This window comes from Protomyctophum bolini, assembly GCF_963924005.1.
Source record: "Protomyctophum bolini genome assembly, chromosome: 12".
Taxonomy (NCBI): Eukaryota; Metazoa; Chordata; class Actinopteri; order Myctophiformes; family Myctophidae; genus Protomyctophum; species Protomyctophum bolini.
The window spans coordinates 44,237,820-44,256,882 of NC_137873.1; the positions used below are offsets into that span (position 1 = coordinate 44,237,820).

Here is a 19,063-nt window from a genome sequence, read left to right on the forward strand (position 1 = left end):
TGCTCGGCAGCTGGCGTACGCTTTGTCCTCGGCTGTTTTTCTGTCGTACACAAGCGGAGCAGCATTGTCTGAACTGCTGACACGCTGTCACAGGCATCTAAACATATGTTTTCACTCCTAAAATGTTAATATAAAACGGTATGTGTATGTAAAAAAAAGAGAGATTTCCAACTTTACAAGTAATTAAAATCGCGCAATTAAAAACATAACATGTTTACAAGAAAAAAGGCATAAATGGACTGCACGCCTTTATTTCCAAGTGACAATGACAAGCATACAGCTTGCCTATTTGCAAGTAGCAGGCTATAGGCGTAAGGGGCTAGCTGTTTGCGATCACTTTTTTTGTTTTTGGAGAATAAAATGTAAGACTAGACTAAACTAAAAACCTGCCAGTGATGCTGACCCCTCCCATTCATCCAATCAGGCGTCAGTGAAACACATACAGGCCCCGCCCACTGACACTATTTAAATAGGTTGCAGTCCAAAGCAGAGCATTTCCTGATTCAGTTCATCATCTCTCAGCTCACCAAGCAGCAGCAACACCTTATCACTGCACTCTCCTCTGAAAACCAACTGAAGGTGATTGATTACCATGTCCTGCCTTCGGAAACATTATGCATTATTCCACATGTCTGCTTATTATAGGCCTAAGTGCAGACTTTTGACTTGTAGTTTTGTTAATGTTTTGTATATGGCTTGTGTTTTAAAGTGCATTGGCTTTGCTTAGTCGGGTTGTATTCTTCTTTGGGGTTACTTTTAAAATGTATTTGGACCTTTTTCTAAAGTGCAGGCCTGGTTGCTTATTTGGGCTTGCTTCTAAACAAGTATTTGCTTGTTTGAGCCTTTTACTGAAGATTAGTTTTATTTGCACTTTTCTTCCAAATGTTTAAACCAGTGGTTCTCAAACATTCCCGTGTCTAATCCGTGGGAGTGGAAACTGCAAATGGGTGCGTGGTGTAATAATCGCACTATGCTGCTCCTGGTCCCCAGCCTGGGCACCTTTCCATGTTGGGTTTATGAACCGCTCAGGAGCGGATGATATCGCTACGTCATGTTGTAGTCTTCAATCTTCCGGAACTTCCTTTTCCCTCAAACCGATTTTTCTCAATAAAAGCTACAGGCTACGAGAGCTTTTATTGTTGTTCTTCCGGTTTGAGGGAAAAGGAAGTTCTGTTTGATTGTTCCTGCCTAGTGATGAATACAAAACAATACTACAACATGGCGTAACGATATCATCCACTCCCGACCGGATCATACGGCACATTTGGAACAGAGACCTGGCTTTCCTCCGAGGTGGAAAGCCTGGTGAGGTTGCCAGCTGGTCCCAGTCCCACTGATTACACAAAGGAACATGCAGACCTTGTGAGCTTGTACATCTGCCATTTTCAAATTTCCAATGCATATAGGTTTAAGTGACGCTTGCATATTTTCATAGACCTAGTTGCTGAGTTTGTATTTCAACTGCTTGGCCTATAGCTTCCTTGCCTCCTAGTTATTGTGAAACTATAACCATATGTTTAGTAATTGAGTTTTAAATGTTTTATGTAATGCACATTCACAGGGTTCATAAAACAATGTGACCGTTTTGTGTTTCTCTTTAGACAAAACATGTCGAGGGACAACGACGAGGGAAAGCTGTTCATTGGAGGACTGAGCTATGACACCACCGATTCCTCGTTGGAGGAAGCCTTCGCCAAATTTGGAAGAATCCGTGACGGTAAAAAACTACTTTCAATCCATATGAACGACTACATTCATTCACATGGTGTAATTTATCTTTAATCCGTTTCATTGTCTACAGTTGTTGTCGTCAAAGACAGAGATACAGGCAGTTCTCGTGGTTTTGGCTTTGTGAAGTTTGAAAACCCAAACGATGCAAAGGAAGCGATGGAACGAATGAATGGAGAGGTGAGTTGTTGACGTATTGCTGCAGATGCTGGTTGCCATTCTGAAAGGCACTGTATGCTCTCCTGGTGGCACAACACGACTGACTGCTTGTCTTTTCAGAGTCTGGATGGCAGGACGCTCCGTGTGGACGATGCTGGGAATGGCCGCTCCGGAGGTGGAGGAGGAGGAGGAGGAAGGGGAGGTGGAGGATATTCAGGCGGAGGTGGAGGATATGGAGGAGGAGGAAGGGGAGGAGGAGGATATGGAGGTGGCGGCTATGGTGGTGGAAGCGGTAGAGATGGGGTTTTACCCTGAATTCTTTAAGATGTCCTATCTCTGGCACATTGAATTGATGGATGGCATGTTGTTGACTGATGACTGTATTCTCTCTTGTATTTGCTTAGGAGGAGGTGGAGGTGACAGGAGCTACGGTGAGAGGAGCGGAGGAGGTGGAGGCGGCTACAGCAATAGGAGCCGAGAGGAGTCGAGTGGAGACCGTTGGTGAAACTGACTGACTTGGGCTTTTATATATATGTATACCGATCGCATTTTTTGGAAATTCTTTACTAATAAACATTTGTTTTACTTGATGATATTGGTGTTTCTTCCATCTACACAATTCATGATTAAATTGTGAATGACTATAGACCTTCATCTCTAGATAGGTTCCTTCTTAATAATGCAGTACCAGATGTGAGGGTGTCGCATCTTTATGAATCATTTCAAGTGGCAAAACTACCTACTACTACATCAGCTATTAAGCTGGCATGGGAAAATGAGCTGCTGACTTCAATTCCAGACGAGCTCTGGAAAGACGGCTGCCTTGAAGAAATTAATGGGTGCTCTATCAATTCCAGACATTGCCTTATCCAGTTTCGAGTCATGCATAGACTCCATTATTCCAAATTAAAATTACATGTCATATACCCAGATATTTCTTCGCATTGTGACAAATGTAATACAATAGATGCAAATCTTCTTCACAGCTTCGCCCTTTGCCCTTGAATTAAGATATTTGAGACGCTCTCTGATATTTTGAGTATTCATATTGACCCCGATCCTGTAATTATTCTGGGTTTGTCAGACTCCATGCCTATGTTGACGAGAGCACAGAAACAACTCTTCTCATATGGTCTGATTACAGCGAAAAAACTAATTCTGACACACTGGAAGGAGGAGGCTCCTGCATTTAAGCACTGGTTAAATGAAATGACTAGTACACTTCATCTTGAGATAATTCAGAATAAGGTATTTCCTGAGAAACGGGGAGAGACAGTTTGATAAGGTTTGGCTGCCCCTTGTCCATTACCTGAGTAGAAACAATTAATAGACAGGATACCATTTTGTTTTCAGATGTTTTCCATGAGCTTTCTATCTTATTATATAGTATACACTATGCAGTGTCACTGAGCAGTGTGGGAGGGTTAAGGGATTTCTTTCTCTTTTTTTGTCTTTGTTTCATAAAAATAAATTGTATTTCATCTTTGTAACAATTTATAATCTGTTCAATAAAAACATTTTTGACAAATCTTCTGTGCAGTCAAGTCAGTGGGATTGGATGCACTGTCATCCTGCTTTGGGGTGCCGTGCCATGTCATATTGCTGGTGTTGGGCTGTTATCAAGTCAACACAGCCATCTATCAGGATATTTGAGCACTTTGTGCTTCTGTATCTTTACTCGCTTTATGGAGATGCTGATTTCTGTTTCCAGAAGAGTATTTATTTGCTCATGCCCCGAACATTACAGATCTGCAAACTGCATTTGTTCTGCGTTTTTCTTTGACCGTAGCCTGCCTGGTAGCATGACTATGACAATCTCTCACATACTGTATTTGTGAATACAGACAAACTGGTTGTTTACTATGACAAATATTGCTAAAGAAACTCACTAAATTGCATGCCAACATCTCCTCCACTCTGAGCCATGAGAGACTATAGACTGGCATACTCTGCATCACACCCACTGGACAGTGCAGTGCAAGCCTTGCAGCTTTATATTCTGAGCTATTTGAAGCTTGGACAGATGTTTTTTGTCTGAACCCGACTGTTGTAATATACAACATGCTGTCTACTGATACTTGGTACTTGTACGTGATGTACTTATATGTATGGTGCACTGCCTGAACTGTAACATACTTTAGCTGTGTTAGAGCACGCTGAAGGCCGTGCTGCAGGCAGTGCTTTGTGATGTCTAGTCTGTGACGTCATTAGGACATGAAGGGCTGTATTTTGCATGTCTTAAGTACCAGGTCTTAAACGAAAGACCTGGAGGCGTGATCAATGCTCTTTGGCCATTCAGAATAGCCAAATGGCATTGATCACGCCTCCAGGTCTTTAGTTTACTCAAGTTAGGGAATAAGACCTGGTACTTAAGACACGCAAAATACAGCCCGAAGTATCCAAGATATATATGCTGCTGCATGAGTAATAAAACCTTGTGAACGATTTAATGTGACCATGTCTCCGTGTCATGTTAATCTCTTCTCCCGGGCCGGCCTGTCTGTCTGTCCGCCGCCGAACCATGGAAATGCCAATCGGGTCGTCACACACCAGAACCAGACGAGGGTCCAATACGTAGAATAGAGTTTCATAACAAATGGCACACACCAGAACCAGACGAGGGTCCAATACGTAGAATAGAGTTTCATAACACCGACAAAATTGTAGAGCAATAATCAAGGTGAGATATTACTAGTGCCTGTCTGCCTGTAGCACTGTAGAGGCTGGGGTCAAAAACGAGGAACACCTTTTGATGCACGCTATTCCTCTGCCCATTTTCTTAACAATACTTTCAATATGTTTCTCCCATGTTAAGCACAGCTGACTATAACCTCCTTAGTAGCATTTCTAGCAGTGAACATTATACTTTTAGTTTTGGCTACATTCAGAACAAGTCTGTTCTCAGATATCCAGTCAAGCAATATAGTTTCAGTTCAGATTGAAGTGTGTTTTTTTTTTTTATCTCAAGTAAACTGTTCGATGCATAATAAACAGTCGAATCATCTGACTCTTATCTAAAACAAAATTGGCATGTCATTTGTAAATATTGTGTAAAGTAGAGGGCCAATTAAGGCAGCTCCCCTGGGGTACACCACACTGTAAACCTTTAAAAGAGGAAAAACACACACACTGCATCCTATTGGATAAGTAACTGTTCATCCAATTGATTGTGTTTGGACTAAACCCATATGTACCACTCAGTTCACACATCACACGGGTGTGATTTCTTTTCTACAGGCAGGTATTCGGGTGAACTTTCACATTCATCCAATCAGGCGTCAGTGAAACACATACAGGCCCCGCCCACTGACACTATTTAAATAGGTTGCAGTCCAAAGCAGAGCATTTCCTGATTCAGTTCATCATCTCTCAGCTCACCAAGCAGCAGCAACACCTTATCACTGCACTCTCCTCTGAAAACCAACTGAAGGTGATTGATTACCGTGTCCTGCCTTCTGAAACATTATGCATTATTCCACATGTTATTATAGGCCTAAGTGACTTTTGGCTTGTTTTGTTAAGTTGCTGGTAAATATGGCTTGTATTTTAAAGTGCATTGGCTTTGCTTAGTCGCGTTTTCTTCTTTAGGGTTACTTTTAAAATGTATTTGCACATTTCGGCCTTTGTTCTAAAGTGTAGGCCTGGTTGCTTATTCGGGCTTGCTTCTAAACAAGTATTTGCTTGTTTGAGCCTTTTACTAAATATTAGTTGCATAAAATGTAGTTTTATTTGCACTTTTATTCCGAATGTTTAAACCAGTGGTTCTCAAACATTTCTGTGTCTAATCAGTGGGAGTGGAAATGGGTGTGTGGGTAATCATGGCACTATGCTGCTCCTGGTCCCAGTCCCACTGATTACACAAAGGACCTGCAGACCTTGTGAGCTTGTACATCTGCAATTTTCAAATGTCCAATGTTTAAAGTGATTTTCATAAACCTATAGTTGAGTTTGTATTTCAACTGCTTGGCCAATAGCTCCTTGCCTCCTAATAATTATTGTATTTGCCAAACCATAACATTATGTTTAGTATAATTTAGTTTTAAATGCTTCATGTAATGTGACAGTTTTGTGTTTGTCTTTAGACAAAACATGTCTAACCGCAACGATGAGGGAAAGCTGTTCATTGGAGGACTGAGCTATGACACGACAGATGAGACGTTGGAGGAAGCCTTCACCAAATTTGGAAAAATTTGTGACGGTAAAAAACTACTTTCAATTCATATGAACAACTACCTTCATTCACATGCCACATGGTGTAATTTATATATATTTTTTAATCTGTTTCATTGTCTACAGTTGTTGTCGTCAAAGACAGAGATACAGGCAGCTCTCGTGGTTTTGGCTTTGTGAAGTTCGATAACCCAAGCCATGCAAAGGAAGCGCAAGAACGAATGAATGGAGAGGTGAGTTTTTGACGTATTGCTACAGATGCTGGTAGCCATTCTGAAAGGCACTGTATGCTCTCCTGGTGGCACAACACGACTGACTGCTTGTCTTTTCAGAGTCTGGATGGCAGGACGATCCGTGTGGACGACGCTGGGAATGGCCGCTCCGGAGGTGGAGGAGGAGGAGGAAGGGGAGGAGGAGGAGGATATTCAGGCGGAGGAGGATATTCAGGCGGAGGAGGAGGAAGGGGAGGAGGAGGATATGGAGGTGGCGGCTATGGTGGTGGAAGCGGTAGAGATGGGGTTTTACCCTGAATTCTTTAATTAAGCTTTCCTATCTCTGGCACATTGAGTTGATCGATGGCATGTTGACTGTATTCTCTCTTGTATTTGTGCAGGAGGAGGTGGAAGTGGCTACAGGAGCCGCGAGGAATCGAGTGGAGACCGTTGGTGAAACTGACTGCGATAGGCATACATGTATAAAAGCCCAAGTCATTTTTGGAAATTCTTTACTAATAAACATTTGTTTTACTTGATGATATTTGTATTTCCTTCTACACAATTCATGATTATATTGTGACAGTACTGTTTCTGTGAGGTCAAGTCAGTGGGATTGGATGCATTGTCGTCCTGATTTGGGGTGCCATGTCTTATTGCTGGTGTTGGGCTGTTATCAAGTCAACACAGCCATCTATCAGGATATTTTAGAACACTGTATTGATTGATTGAATACTTTATTGAAAATATATTTCAAAAGGATAAATTCACAAGAAAGCTGTTAGGCTTGTTTCCATTGTGGTCCTCTTGGGGAAAGTGGAAGGGGAGCAACAGACAATAAACGGTACAATACAGACAAAAACAGGAGGGAAAAAAACAAACCGAACAAAAAGCATATAAACTGACCAATAAAACTGGATTTCTATTTTTTTTTCTTTCATTTATGCCATTTATCTATTCTACACTATATTTACACTATGTTTTCGGCCAACCATCTTTTTAATGTGGATTTAAAAATATCAAAGGAACTGGTCACCTTGAGGCTGGAAGGCAAACCATTCCACTGAACTGCTGCCGAGTACAGGAATGATGTATTTCCCATATTTGTGCGTCTGTATTTTCACTAGGTTTATGGAGATGCTGATTTCTGTTTCCAAAAGAGTATTTGCTCATGCCCCGTCTTCACAAGTAGCCCTCACCAAGTAGGAGTACATTATTGACATTACATCTCAGGCGGTTGTCATGTCTGTTTTTTTTTTTTTTTTTACTGTAATCAAGATTACAACTAAAAGGTTTGAATTTTACGGAACCGTAAGGCAAAAGACTGCAACACACCATACCAGCCTCACACTCTCAAGCTCTAGTGTTGTCCTAATTTTGTTTTATATAAAACAGTTAAGAATTTACAGTGCCATCAAAAATGTAAAGATTCTGAACTTTAACTCCCTACACACACACACACACACACACACACACACACACAATGCTGGGAACTAACCCATCTTCATTTTGAGAAAGAAGCCACTGATGGACATTTAAAAACTGCTGTCCTCGCTGATAGTTCTATATGCCAGGACTATGCATAACTAGGCCCCTATTTCTGCCTGTGCCTTACACCTAAAAACCTGATACATTGACACGTAATCTTGTTGATTGGTATTTGGCACTGGTGAAAGTGGGGCCCAAACTAGTGTCCCAATGTCCATGCATGGAGTTGTCACTGGAGAGTTGAACACAATGGAACAATGCCTCCTCTCCTCCACAGGGTGGAGCTGTGGAGGTGAATGAATGAAGGTGAAACAAATCATTGCATGTGTTGATTGATGGAAGCTCAGACTTTTCATTGTTTTAGGTTAAGCTAAGAAAAAACTAAAGCCTCATCCACAAAAAGGTTCTGCACGTTCCATATGGATATAGGATGTTCTCTAGGCCCTCAAGGTTCAACATTTCTTTATCAGTAGTATAGTACCCGATGCTAGAGCAGATTTGTTTTAAAAGTCTCAAGTAAAAACAGTATTCATGCAATTATAAAAAAGAAGAAAGGTCATGACAAAAGTATGCATGCAACGCACACACACACACACACACACACACACACACACACACACACACACACACACACGACAAACACATTTATTTTGTATCATACTGTGTAGTATGATACAAAATAAAACACTGTAGGGCTAAAGATATGCTTACTAGGCCGCTCATCAAATTGACAGATTGATTAAATGCAACTCCAAAGACATGGGGTCATTGTGAATACATGATGCTGGACAGTTTTGTGAAACACACACACACACTTCCTGTGACGTCGTGTGCTTGTAAAATGGTAAACGATCGATGCATTTATGTAGCACCTTTATAGCCAAGGCGCTTTACATAGATTGTGCATTACATTCACACACCTTTACATAGATTGTGCATTACATTCACCCATTCACACACCTTTACATAGATTGTGCATTACATTCACCCATTCACACACCTTTACATAGATTGTGCATTACATTCACACACCTTTACATAGATTGTGCATTACATTCACCCATTCACACACCTTTACATAGATTGTGCATTACATTCACCCATTCACACACCTTTACATAGATTGTGCATTACATTCACCCATTCACACACCTTTACATAGATTGTGCATTACATTCACCCATTCACACACCTTTACATAGATTGTGCATTACATTCACCCATTCACACACCTTTACATAGATTGTGCATTACATTCACCCATTCACACACCTTTACATAGATTGTGCATTACATTCACCCATTCACACACCTTTACATAGATTGTGCATTACACACTGGGCCGACACTGGGGAGGCACTGTGCGTGTGTGTGTGTGTGTGTGTGTGTGTGTGTGTGTGTGTGTGTGTGTGTGTGTGTGTGTGCGTGCACGTGCGTGTATGCATACTTTTGTCATGACCTTTCTTCTTTTTTATAATTGCATGAATACTGTTTTTACTTGAGACTTTTGTGTGTGTGTGTGTGTGTGTGTGTGTGTGTGTGTGTGTGTGTGTGTGTGTGTGTGTGTGTGTGCGTGTGTGTGTGCGTGTGCGTGTGCGTGTGCGTGTGTGTGTGTGTGTGTGTGTGTGTGTGTGTGTGTGTGTGTGTGTGTGTGCGTGCGTGTGTGTGTGTGTGTGTGTGTGTGTTTAGGCTGGCCACAACAGTGACACTTGGTTGTGAAAACCAACCAAACGCTATGTCGTGCCTCACTGCTCAGACAGACAGACCCAGCCAGGGACCTGCAGGGACAAACATAACTGTCTAATGGTTGCACCACTCAAAAATCATCCAGTGATGCTGGCCCCTCCCGTTCATACAATCAATCAAGCCTCAGTGAAATGCACGGCACTGGCCCCGCCCACCCATTCAATTCAATTCAATTCAAAGGGCTTTATTGGCATGAGAAAACATACGTTTACATTGCCAAAGCCAAAAGCCCACCCACTGGCCCCGCCCACCCACTGACACTATTTAAATAGGTTGCCGTCAAACGCAGAGCAGTTCCTGATTGCTCCCAGAGTTGCTCCCTCTCAACTCACCAAGCTGCAGCAAGTTCAGTTCAGTAGGGAGATCACTCCATAGTTGTTAGCATGTTGTCTGGCCCTGCTGCTTTCCAACTCTTCAGCTGTTATACAGCCGCCCTCCTGATCTCCTCTCTGCTGATTGTAGGGTAAGTATATAGGCAGACTGATGTATTGTGACCCTTTCTGATTTCTGTCAGGTTGTGTTCCCACATTATGCTTATGCAGAGTTTCATCTGCTAATGTAAAGCATGTTTATAGCAATTTCACATGAGAAATGTACCATCTGATGTTATTTATATTATTAACTTCTTCCCCCCATTAACATAAGACACACACAATGTAGTTTTGTGCTGCAGCAACACTGCCTGAATTGAATTGAAATTGACTGTGGCTGGCCTGGCCTGAGCTTAGGAGAGATTCTTTTTTTTTGCTGGCCTGACCTGATGCAAAAAAAAAATTATGTTTTTGTATTTATTTTTTTGGACAGCAAGGCCAGCAAGGCCAAGACCAGGAATAGTCTCGGTGCTCCTGATGGCCAAACCGAGCCTGACAAGGAGTGTTTAACATGTACGCTCTTTGTTGATGGGCTGAGCTTTGACACTGACGAGGAGTCGTTGGAGTCGTTATGGACCAAGTACGAATCCATTGATGTTGACATCATGAGAGACCACGTGACAGGCAGGTCTCGTGGATTTGCCTTTGCGACGTTCGCTAACGCAGCTGACGCAAAGGCTGTGATGAAAGAAATTAATGGACAGGTTAGTTGATGATATAAATTGTCACGGATGGCCTGATTGAAGCCGGTTTGTACTGCATCAAATACTGTACTACACAACTGACAATGGAATTAGCTGTAATGATGTATTGCCAATGGCTAACTGTTATAATGTATTGATGTCTTTTCAGGAACTGCATGGCAGGAAGATCCGTGTTGAGCAGGTGAACCGTGGAGGTGGAGGTAGAGGTGGGCGTTTTACCCAAAACTCTTTAAGTTAGGCTTTCCCATCTCCGGCACATTTTATTCTTTATCAATGGCATGTTAAATGTATTATCTTATTCCCCTCGTATTTATGTAGGAGTCGCACGAGGCAGAGGAGGATCCAGAGGAGGAGGATCCAGAGGAGTATCCAGGGGAGGAGGAGGAGGAGGAGGAGGAGGATACGGAGGAGGATACGAAGGAGGAGGAGGATCATATGGAGGAGGATCCCAAGGAGGATACGGAGGAGGAGGAGGATCATACGGTACCAGGAGCTTCCTCTCCGGTGGCGCCGGGTATAATACGTAAGGGCTATAGTCTTAAATGTAGGAATAATTAGTGAATTGAGCCCGGTGCACCTGTTGTACTGTACACTGCTTCATGCTGGTTTTAATTGTGTCTTTATTGTATTATAGTTCTTCGGGAGGATCCTAGATCATCCCACAGGGCTATGTAAGTATGCTGTATGTAGCCGTTATGTCTCTTCTCTGGTATATCTTTAGTTGTGTTCATGCTGCTCAGGCTTACTCCAGTCAATGGAGGGCGTGCACATGTATGAAGTGAGTTTAACGTTGTTTAATGCAATCAGAAAATACCTTATTCTGTTTGGATGTATGGGCTGTCAAGGCCAGAACGATACCCTCTATAGTCTATTCTTGGGGCAGATTGTTGCAACCACCCCTGACGTCAACAAGTTCACAGCATGCCAAAATGTTGTGACTGTCACTATTGGGCTAAAATAGTGTGGAGCTGACACACTTTGCAGTCTCATAATATAGTGACCAACTAATAAATAAATAATAATGGTCATCACTAACTTCAAATAACAGCCTTCTCTAAAAGGATGTTTTTGTATATTTTTGAAATTCAGGAAAGTTCATTATTTTGACTGTCTTTACCCACTTCTTGTCCTCAGCTGCAAATGACTAAAAATCAACCTGAATCCAAGATCATCCCTTGACTGGCAGCGTGATTTCAAAAATAATACTGACTTGATGCCTTTTTGTTGTTGTGGAAATAAATAATATCATGTAAAAAAACATGTATTTGTCGCTATATTTTACTTCTCTAAACTGCCTCCCTCTGGCCAGCTGAGGCGCCTGATGGAGGGGAAAGAAACTGATTGGAATAACTTTTTCCTTCCATGGAAACTCCCCCTTGTCAGGTGAAAAGATTCCTCATGCATTGAAGGAAGCATGAGGTCAGTCCGTTGCTCTCCCCAGGTTGGCAGAGGGAGTGTAGAGCCCAGGATTACATTAGATAATTTACACCGAGTGAAAACATGGGTTACAAAATCGTGCGATAAAAAAAAAAAAAGATATATACATTTCAATGAAGTCCTGCATGGCATTCTGGGAGCTTGCATCTACGGCTGCAGTTGCAGGACAGCATCTGCGACACTGCTGAGTACGGGTCTGCTCGGATCAACTCTGGTATTACACATGAACACAAACGGGTACTAGAATCTGAAGTTGTTCAGCCATTGTCAGGTATTTCTGGGAGAGCTTTGAAGACTGCTGATGTTAGAATTAACTTAAGCTCTACTGGATAGTGTAGCAGTGGTATGAATTATGAGGGCCCTAAGGCAGGTAGAGGGGGGGGTTTGTGGGTGGCGAAGACTTCAACATTTATTTAACTCGCGACCATGATCACATGGTTTGGAGCAAAGATTCGTAAAAGTATACAATACATTACACGATATACATAGACATATCGGAAGGCTTTCCCTATTTGTACAGTGGAAGAACATTTTTCAGAAAAGCACCCAATTTATAGATTCTTTTTTTTTTTTTTTTTTAGATTTTAGTAATGCAATTAATTTAAACATGGAAGGGTGGGTAAAATGTGTTTAAATTGGCAGGTCTTTTTTGCCTGAAATTCATAATGTTAGTAGTCTTGCATTCCAACAAAACATGGTACTCATCTCCACTTCTAGCTTCATTACATGGGTTACAAATCCTCTGACTTCTTTCCAGTCCTTTATATCTACCGATGACCTTTGGGATTAATTGTGGTGTTTAGCCTAAAGTTGCAAATAGCCTGTCTATACTTACGGTTTTCTCACATTAGGTATTTTTCTAATTTGAACTCGTTTGTAGTGCGCAATGTATAGATGTCTCTTCAATAAATGCATGGGAACCGGCGTAGGCTTTTACCAATTGCGGTCCTTCTATAATTCAGGGTTTTAGGCAAAGTGATGCATGCCTAATTATTATATTCTGTTCATTCCATACCAAAACTCTTATGGTGTGTGTGTGATTCTGATCCGTCATTTCTGCGTGTGTTGACACGACACCAGGGTTCCCCAATTAATTTTCCTCAAGGGCCATATTTTGACTAGGGTACCAGGCTCATTTTCAGGGCAAGACCCCATTTGAAAAGGATGTCCAGTTTGACATGCGTATAGGCTACTACACACTAGTACACAGAGAAGAACTGGGAGGCGCGGGGAGATGCACTGCCCGGGACAGTGTGCATTGCAAGTCTTCTAATGTGGGTGGGGGGTGGTAGACAGTGGGGGGTATGGCGGTCACTGCAGTGCTATCAGAACATACATGTCATAACTGGGTCCCTAGAGGTGGCAGAGGTGATGCAGGGTGGGCTTATAGGGTGCCCTGCAGGTGGGTATAGTAGAGGGCAGTATGAGGTGTGGGTGGGGGTCACTGGATTATAGCTCACTGGGGCACCTAATGTTATAGAGCGTCGCAGTCCCTCCCCCTTTCAGAACAACGAGTGGCCCAGGAAATGAATCGCAATGCATTTGTCCCATATAGGCATTTCGTGCTTTATTTATTTAAAGACCTTTTAAGCGTCGTACGAAGCCAACTCTTGTCGTGACAAATCATGACAACACACACAATATTTCGGGCCAAACAAAGAATTAGAAAGTAGAAAAAAACGGCACGTTACAACACTTTTTTTGTTGTTTTTCTTCTTTGTAATTATTTGTTTGGGCCAAAATATTGTGTGTTGTTCTGAAAGGGGGAGGGACTGCGACGCTCTATAGTAGCCAAGGAGTCTCTGAGCTTCTCCCCTCTCCCATGTCAGAGGTGAGAAATTACTTCATGACATAATGCAAAGGCTCAACTTATATTATATAGCATTTTATGTAGCCTACTGTAGGAGCTCTATGGTATATACGCATAGTTTCATTATATAGATATTCCACTGTTAGGTTCTTAGCTTACGCATGATTCATGATGACTATTTTTTTTATGTATATGATCAGATGTTTGACCATATTTTTGTTCTTGCATGCTTACTGTGAATCGCTCTGGATTTAAGGGCCGAATGCTTAAATAGTCATTTTAAATTGTTCGCTTAAAGTCTCTACATGAAATGAGGTTCAAAAGTTGTTCATATATTTGTACCAATTTCCATGTGACAATTCCACATATTAAACACATGACAACTGTTGGAGATAGGCTCTTGATAACAACAACTAAATTGTGCAGTGAGATACTTTAGAAAAACCCTCTTGGAGCACGCTATCTCTCCGCGTCCTTTATCTGGTGAAGTGATATGATATGATATGATACAGTACTTTATTGTCAGTTCACACTGAAATTTGTCTTGCGACACAGCAGCCAAGTATGCAGAACACATATACAAAACACAAAGAACAAGACAATTTACATACATAAAGACAAGAGCAGTATCCACCGCTTAGATTATCCTGTGGCTACTACATCTCCTGATTAAGCCTCAAGGTCGACTGGTAGACAAAGGACCTCTTTAGTCTGACCTTATTGTATGCTGGTACGCCGTATCTCCTTCCTGAAGGTAGCAACCTATATTCTCCATACAACACATGCTTAGTATTAGAGGTGATATTCCTTGCTAACCGTAGGATGCTGTTATCATATGTGGATGTATAAAGTGTAAGAACGGACAAAGGTATTAAGGATTTAACATGTATTTAATCCAATTGCATAAAGTTAAAGGTATTACAGATTGAATAATATAATTAATATGAAATGTAGCCTACTACATGAGCTCATGGGCGTCAGAATTCTATCCCTTGCGATTAAGTACAATCAGCAAGTGACAGTTTGTGAAGTCTGCGCGCTGGTCAAATCATTCAAATGCTTCCCCTGCCCATTTCATGAAGCCAAATCGGTGGATTCCAGATGATGATTTCTGTTATGTTCCCCTCGATACTTCTGCTTTTCCTCTGGGTTATGCGATGGTCAGTTTAGTCAGAGAGTTAGCCTGCAGGACACAGAGCATAAGACCAACCATACAACATATAGAAAATATGGAACTTCGTGATGCAGAGAGGTCTCTTGCCCTCTCCTCTGATAATCTGAGTGTCCATCTTTAGATTTCTTATCAACCAGCTCATATCAGAGGAGCGTTTGATGCTGTTTTGGGAAATCACAGTTATGTGTATTGGTCATCCTTTTGTCACATAGATTAGATAAGGTTAAACATGGATGAATCAATATCCTAATATATTCAAAATGTATAATAAACTTTCATTTAATCACATTATGCCTTTAAATAAATTGATTTTTATTTAACATTAATGATTTAGATCAGGGGGTGTCAAACTGGTGATTAGTATACGTTGATCATATTATCTAAATTTTAGATAATAATATGATCAACTGGGTATACTAATTGGATCTCTTTAACCAATAAACCAACACAACTACCATTAAGCTACTAGTAGCTAGTCTGTGCCAAACAAAAGTGCCAAACTGTGAACTACAGATGTACAGCTAGTAAAAAAAACCAATCAAACCTAGATTTGCCCACCCATTTGATAATCATGGTCCACTTTTGCAGCTCGATCTGGCTCATGAACTAAATTAAGCTTTGTGAGCTTCAATTGTAGATCGGCTATTTTCACTATATTTTAAACTAATCTTAAATTAACATCTTCAATCCTCGGTTGTGCTTAAGGATCTCTGTCTGTTGTTATTTCATGCAAATTAACTCGAATCACACGGGATGTGTGGACAGTGTGGCAGATGTTTATTTGAATTAAACATGCCAACACACATACACATGTGTGTGCGTGCGTGGGTGCGTGCGTGACATGCATACAAAGGGATGTAGTGGAATAGTGGAACTCATAGCGAAGGACATATCAAAAAATATCTTCAGTGAGAAACATTCCTGTGTCATTTCATCCATGTTTAAGCTCTGTGATAACCCAGACATCTTTACACCTTTGACAGCTAATACTCCAGTCCAGATGGTGTTGTGGTTGATGAAGAGTCCAGAGAAGTGTCTGTATTAGAGATATAGCCTCCACCCTAGCCCCAATACGTTCCCTCAGTCCCTACGTTCATTCTGTAGCTCCTTGTAGCTACAGAATGGGACTGAGGGAACGTATTGGGGCTAGCCTCCACCCTAGCCTAGTGCAAGCCTTCATGACCATGGTCATTAAATACATACCAATCACTTCTACATACCATCTGCGGCTGTGGCTCAGGAGGTAGAGAAGGTCGTCCAATGATCCCTGGGTCAGCGGTTCGAATCCTGGCTCCTCCTGTCCACATGTCGAAGTGTCCTTGGGCAAGACACTGAACCCCACACTGTCTCCAATCAGTTGGTTGGTGTGAGCTCGCCACCGTCGGTGTGTGAATGTGGGAAGTAAGGACGCTGGCGTCGACTGTTCGCCGCTTCACCTCCCAATGTATGAATGAATGAATTAACCGTTGTAAAGCGCCTTGAGCACTTGGAAAAGCGCTATAATTTTTTTTTTTTTAAAGCAATTCATTATCTCAGAGCTGGGCTAATAGGTGCAGACTATTTGTTGTTATTTTTGGCAGCCTATAGGCTTGGGAATATACCCACTGACTGGTTGTTAGAGGCTTCCAACAACCCAAAAAGGAGGCAAAAGGGCTGGCAAAGTATTGCAGTGTCTGCTATAATCACTTTGCCATACCTGTATATACCCCTTAGTACATGCCTAATATTCTACCGTGAAAACACGTGCCATGCTTTTGTAAATGTAACCCTACTGCACCTATAATATTTATGTACTCCTTCTTGTATATGCATCCCCTTTGTGTGGACATAAATAATTGGTTAAAGTGTGTGTGTGTGTGTGTGTGTGGGTGTGTGTGTGTGTGTGTGTGTGTGTGTGTGTGAGAGGACCTGGAGGCTGCTGCTGCTGACCGTGACTCATGGCGGCAGCGCTGTCACCAAGGAACCCAGAGGCTGGAGGAGGACAGGACTGTCAGAAGACAGCAACAGAGGCACAGGAGGAACACACCCATGACTGCCATTACCACTACCACCACTACAACCTACCCACTACCACCACTACAACCTACCCACTACCACCACTACAACCTACCCACTACCACCACTACAACCTACCCACTACCACCACTACAACCTACCCACTACAACCTACCCATGCCCTACCTGCAATAAAACATGTCATTCCAGGATTGGACTCTTTAGCCATCAAAGAACTCACCGTTAAGGACATGAGTGGACGACGTCATCACCGGATTCGATGGACAACCATAAGCAAAGTAAGTGTGTAATAAAGGTCTGAGCTGCCATCAACAGCAACACTTTGTTTAATTCAGCCATTCTGCTGATCACCCTGTGAAGGACGAGACTTCGTACTGTTCCATATTGTGTTTAACCCATTCTGACCTGAGATCAGATTCATACGAGGTTTCCACTGGACACACACTGGTCTGATTAACCCATTCTGACCGGAGATCAGATTCTAAAAATGTCAGTCGTTCTTCGATTTTTCAAAAATAGCAGACCTACAAGCTCGTAGCGCGCCACTCGGTGGCGCGCTATGAGCTTGTAGATCTGCTATTTTTCAATAGCTAAAGCATGACATGATGCTAAACACCAAAATGGGTTCCCGTTCAGAATGGGTATAACTCAGCAGAGCACTATAAGCTTAGCAGCATGGAAACCAAATCATTCAATTCATCAATAGCTTCACATATAGGCCTCCGTGCAGAAGTAGCCAAAATGATATGCGACAATAACTAACTTTTTTTTATTATATATAATTTTTTCCCCCATACAAATGCATTTCATCCCTTTTGATTTGATTAGTTTAAACTATAAACTACACTTTTACCTGTCCCCCAGCCACTTCGTCCAAGAACTGGGCCTGATATATATTTTAAACATCTGTAACATATTTTTTTAATTAAATTATTATTATTATTTTAGTTGGGGAACAATATCCCTGCACTATAATTAAAAATTTGAATTGTATTTTGAATTATATTTTCGCATTCCATTGTATCTTCACTGACATCAGGGCCGGTTCTAGGCATAGGCGAACTAGGCAGTCGCCTAGGGCCTCAACCACTGAGGGGGCCTCGTCACAGGGAGAAGATTTTTTTTTTTCATGTATCCCCTATCCCTTACATGGGCTACTGGCCACATGTGGCCCCCACCTAGCTTCTTAATTTTGATCTCAAAGTGCACCAGATTGAAGCATTTTCATGGCAAATTTACAATTTTTATCCGGCGTGGCAAAGCAGGAGTCTCATGAGTCTCAGTCTCATGGTCGGGGGGGTAGGACCAAGGGATTTGGGATTTGTTTATAAACATTTTGGTATTTGTTTATAAACATTTGTGATTTGTTTATAAACATTTTGGTATTTGTTTATAAACATTTGTGATTTGTTTATAAACATTTGTGATTTGTTTATAAACATTTGTGATTTGTTTATAAACATTTTGGGATTTGTTTATAAACATTTGGGATTTGTTTACAAACATTTGGGATTTGTTTATAAACATTTGGGATTTGTAAGTCTCATGGGGGGGAGGACCACTACCAGTTGACCTGCAGTAAGTCTCATGGTCGGGGGGGTAGGACCAAGTCTCATGGGTTTTGGGATTTGTTTATAAACATTTTGGTATTTGTTTATAAACATTTGGGATTTGTTTATAAACATTTGTGATTTGTTTATAAACATTTTGGGATTTGTTTATAAACATTTGGGATTTGTTTACAAACATTTGGGATTTGTTTATAAACATTTGGGATTTGTAAGTCTCATGGGGGGGGTAGGACCACTACTACTGGCAACATGAGGCCCCCACCTAGCTTCTTAATTTTGATCTCAAAGTGCACCAGATTGAAGCATTTTCATGGCAAATTTACAAATTTTATCCGGCGTGGCAAAGCAGGAGGGGGGGGGGGCTCTGTATAATATGTTGCCTAGGGCCTCAAAAGGCCTAGAACCGGCACTGACTGACATGGCAGCGTTTGAGAAATAAAATGTAATTTACTATTCAATATTTTATTAAAACAAATA

General features: G+C 41.5%; 1 protein-coding gene across 1 annotated transcript; it reads left to right on the top strand.

Annotated features, from left to right (window-relative positions):
* Positions 1 to 1,608: 1,608 nt before the first annotated feature.
* Positions 1,609 to 3,540, top strand: LOC308326312 (uncharacterized protein; the record flags this gene model as incomplete). Its single annotated transcript, XM_080779117.1, has 5 exons — positions 1,609 to 1,717; positions 1,802 to 1,908; positions 2,008 to 2,179; positions 2,292 to 2,384; positions 3,428 to 3,540. 5 exons carry the CDS (start codon positions 1,609 to 1,611, stop codon positions 3,538 to 3,540), a joined length of 594 nt encoding a protein of 197 aa, XP_080635243.1.
* Positions 3,541 to 19,063: the final 15,523 nt, after the last annotated feature.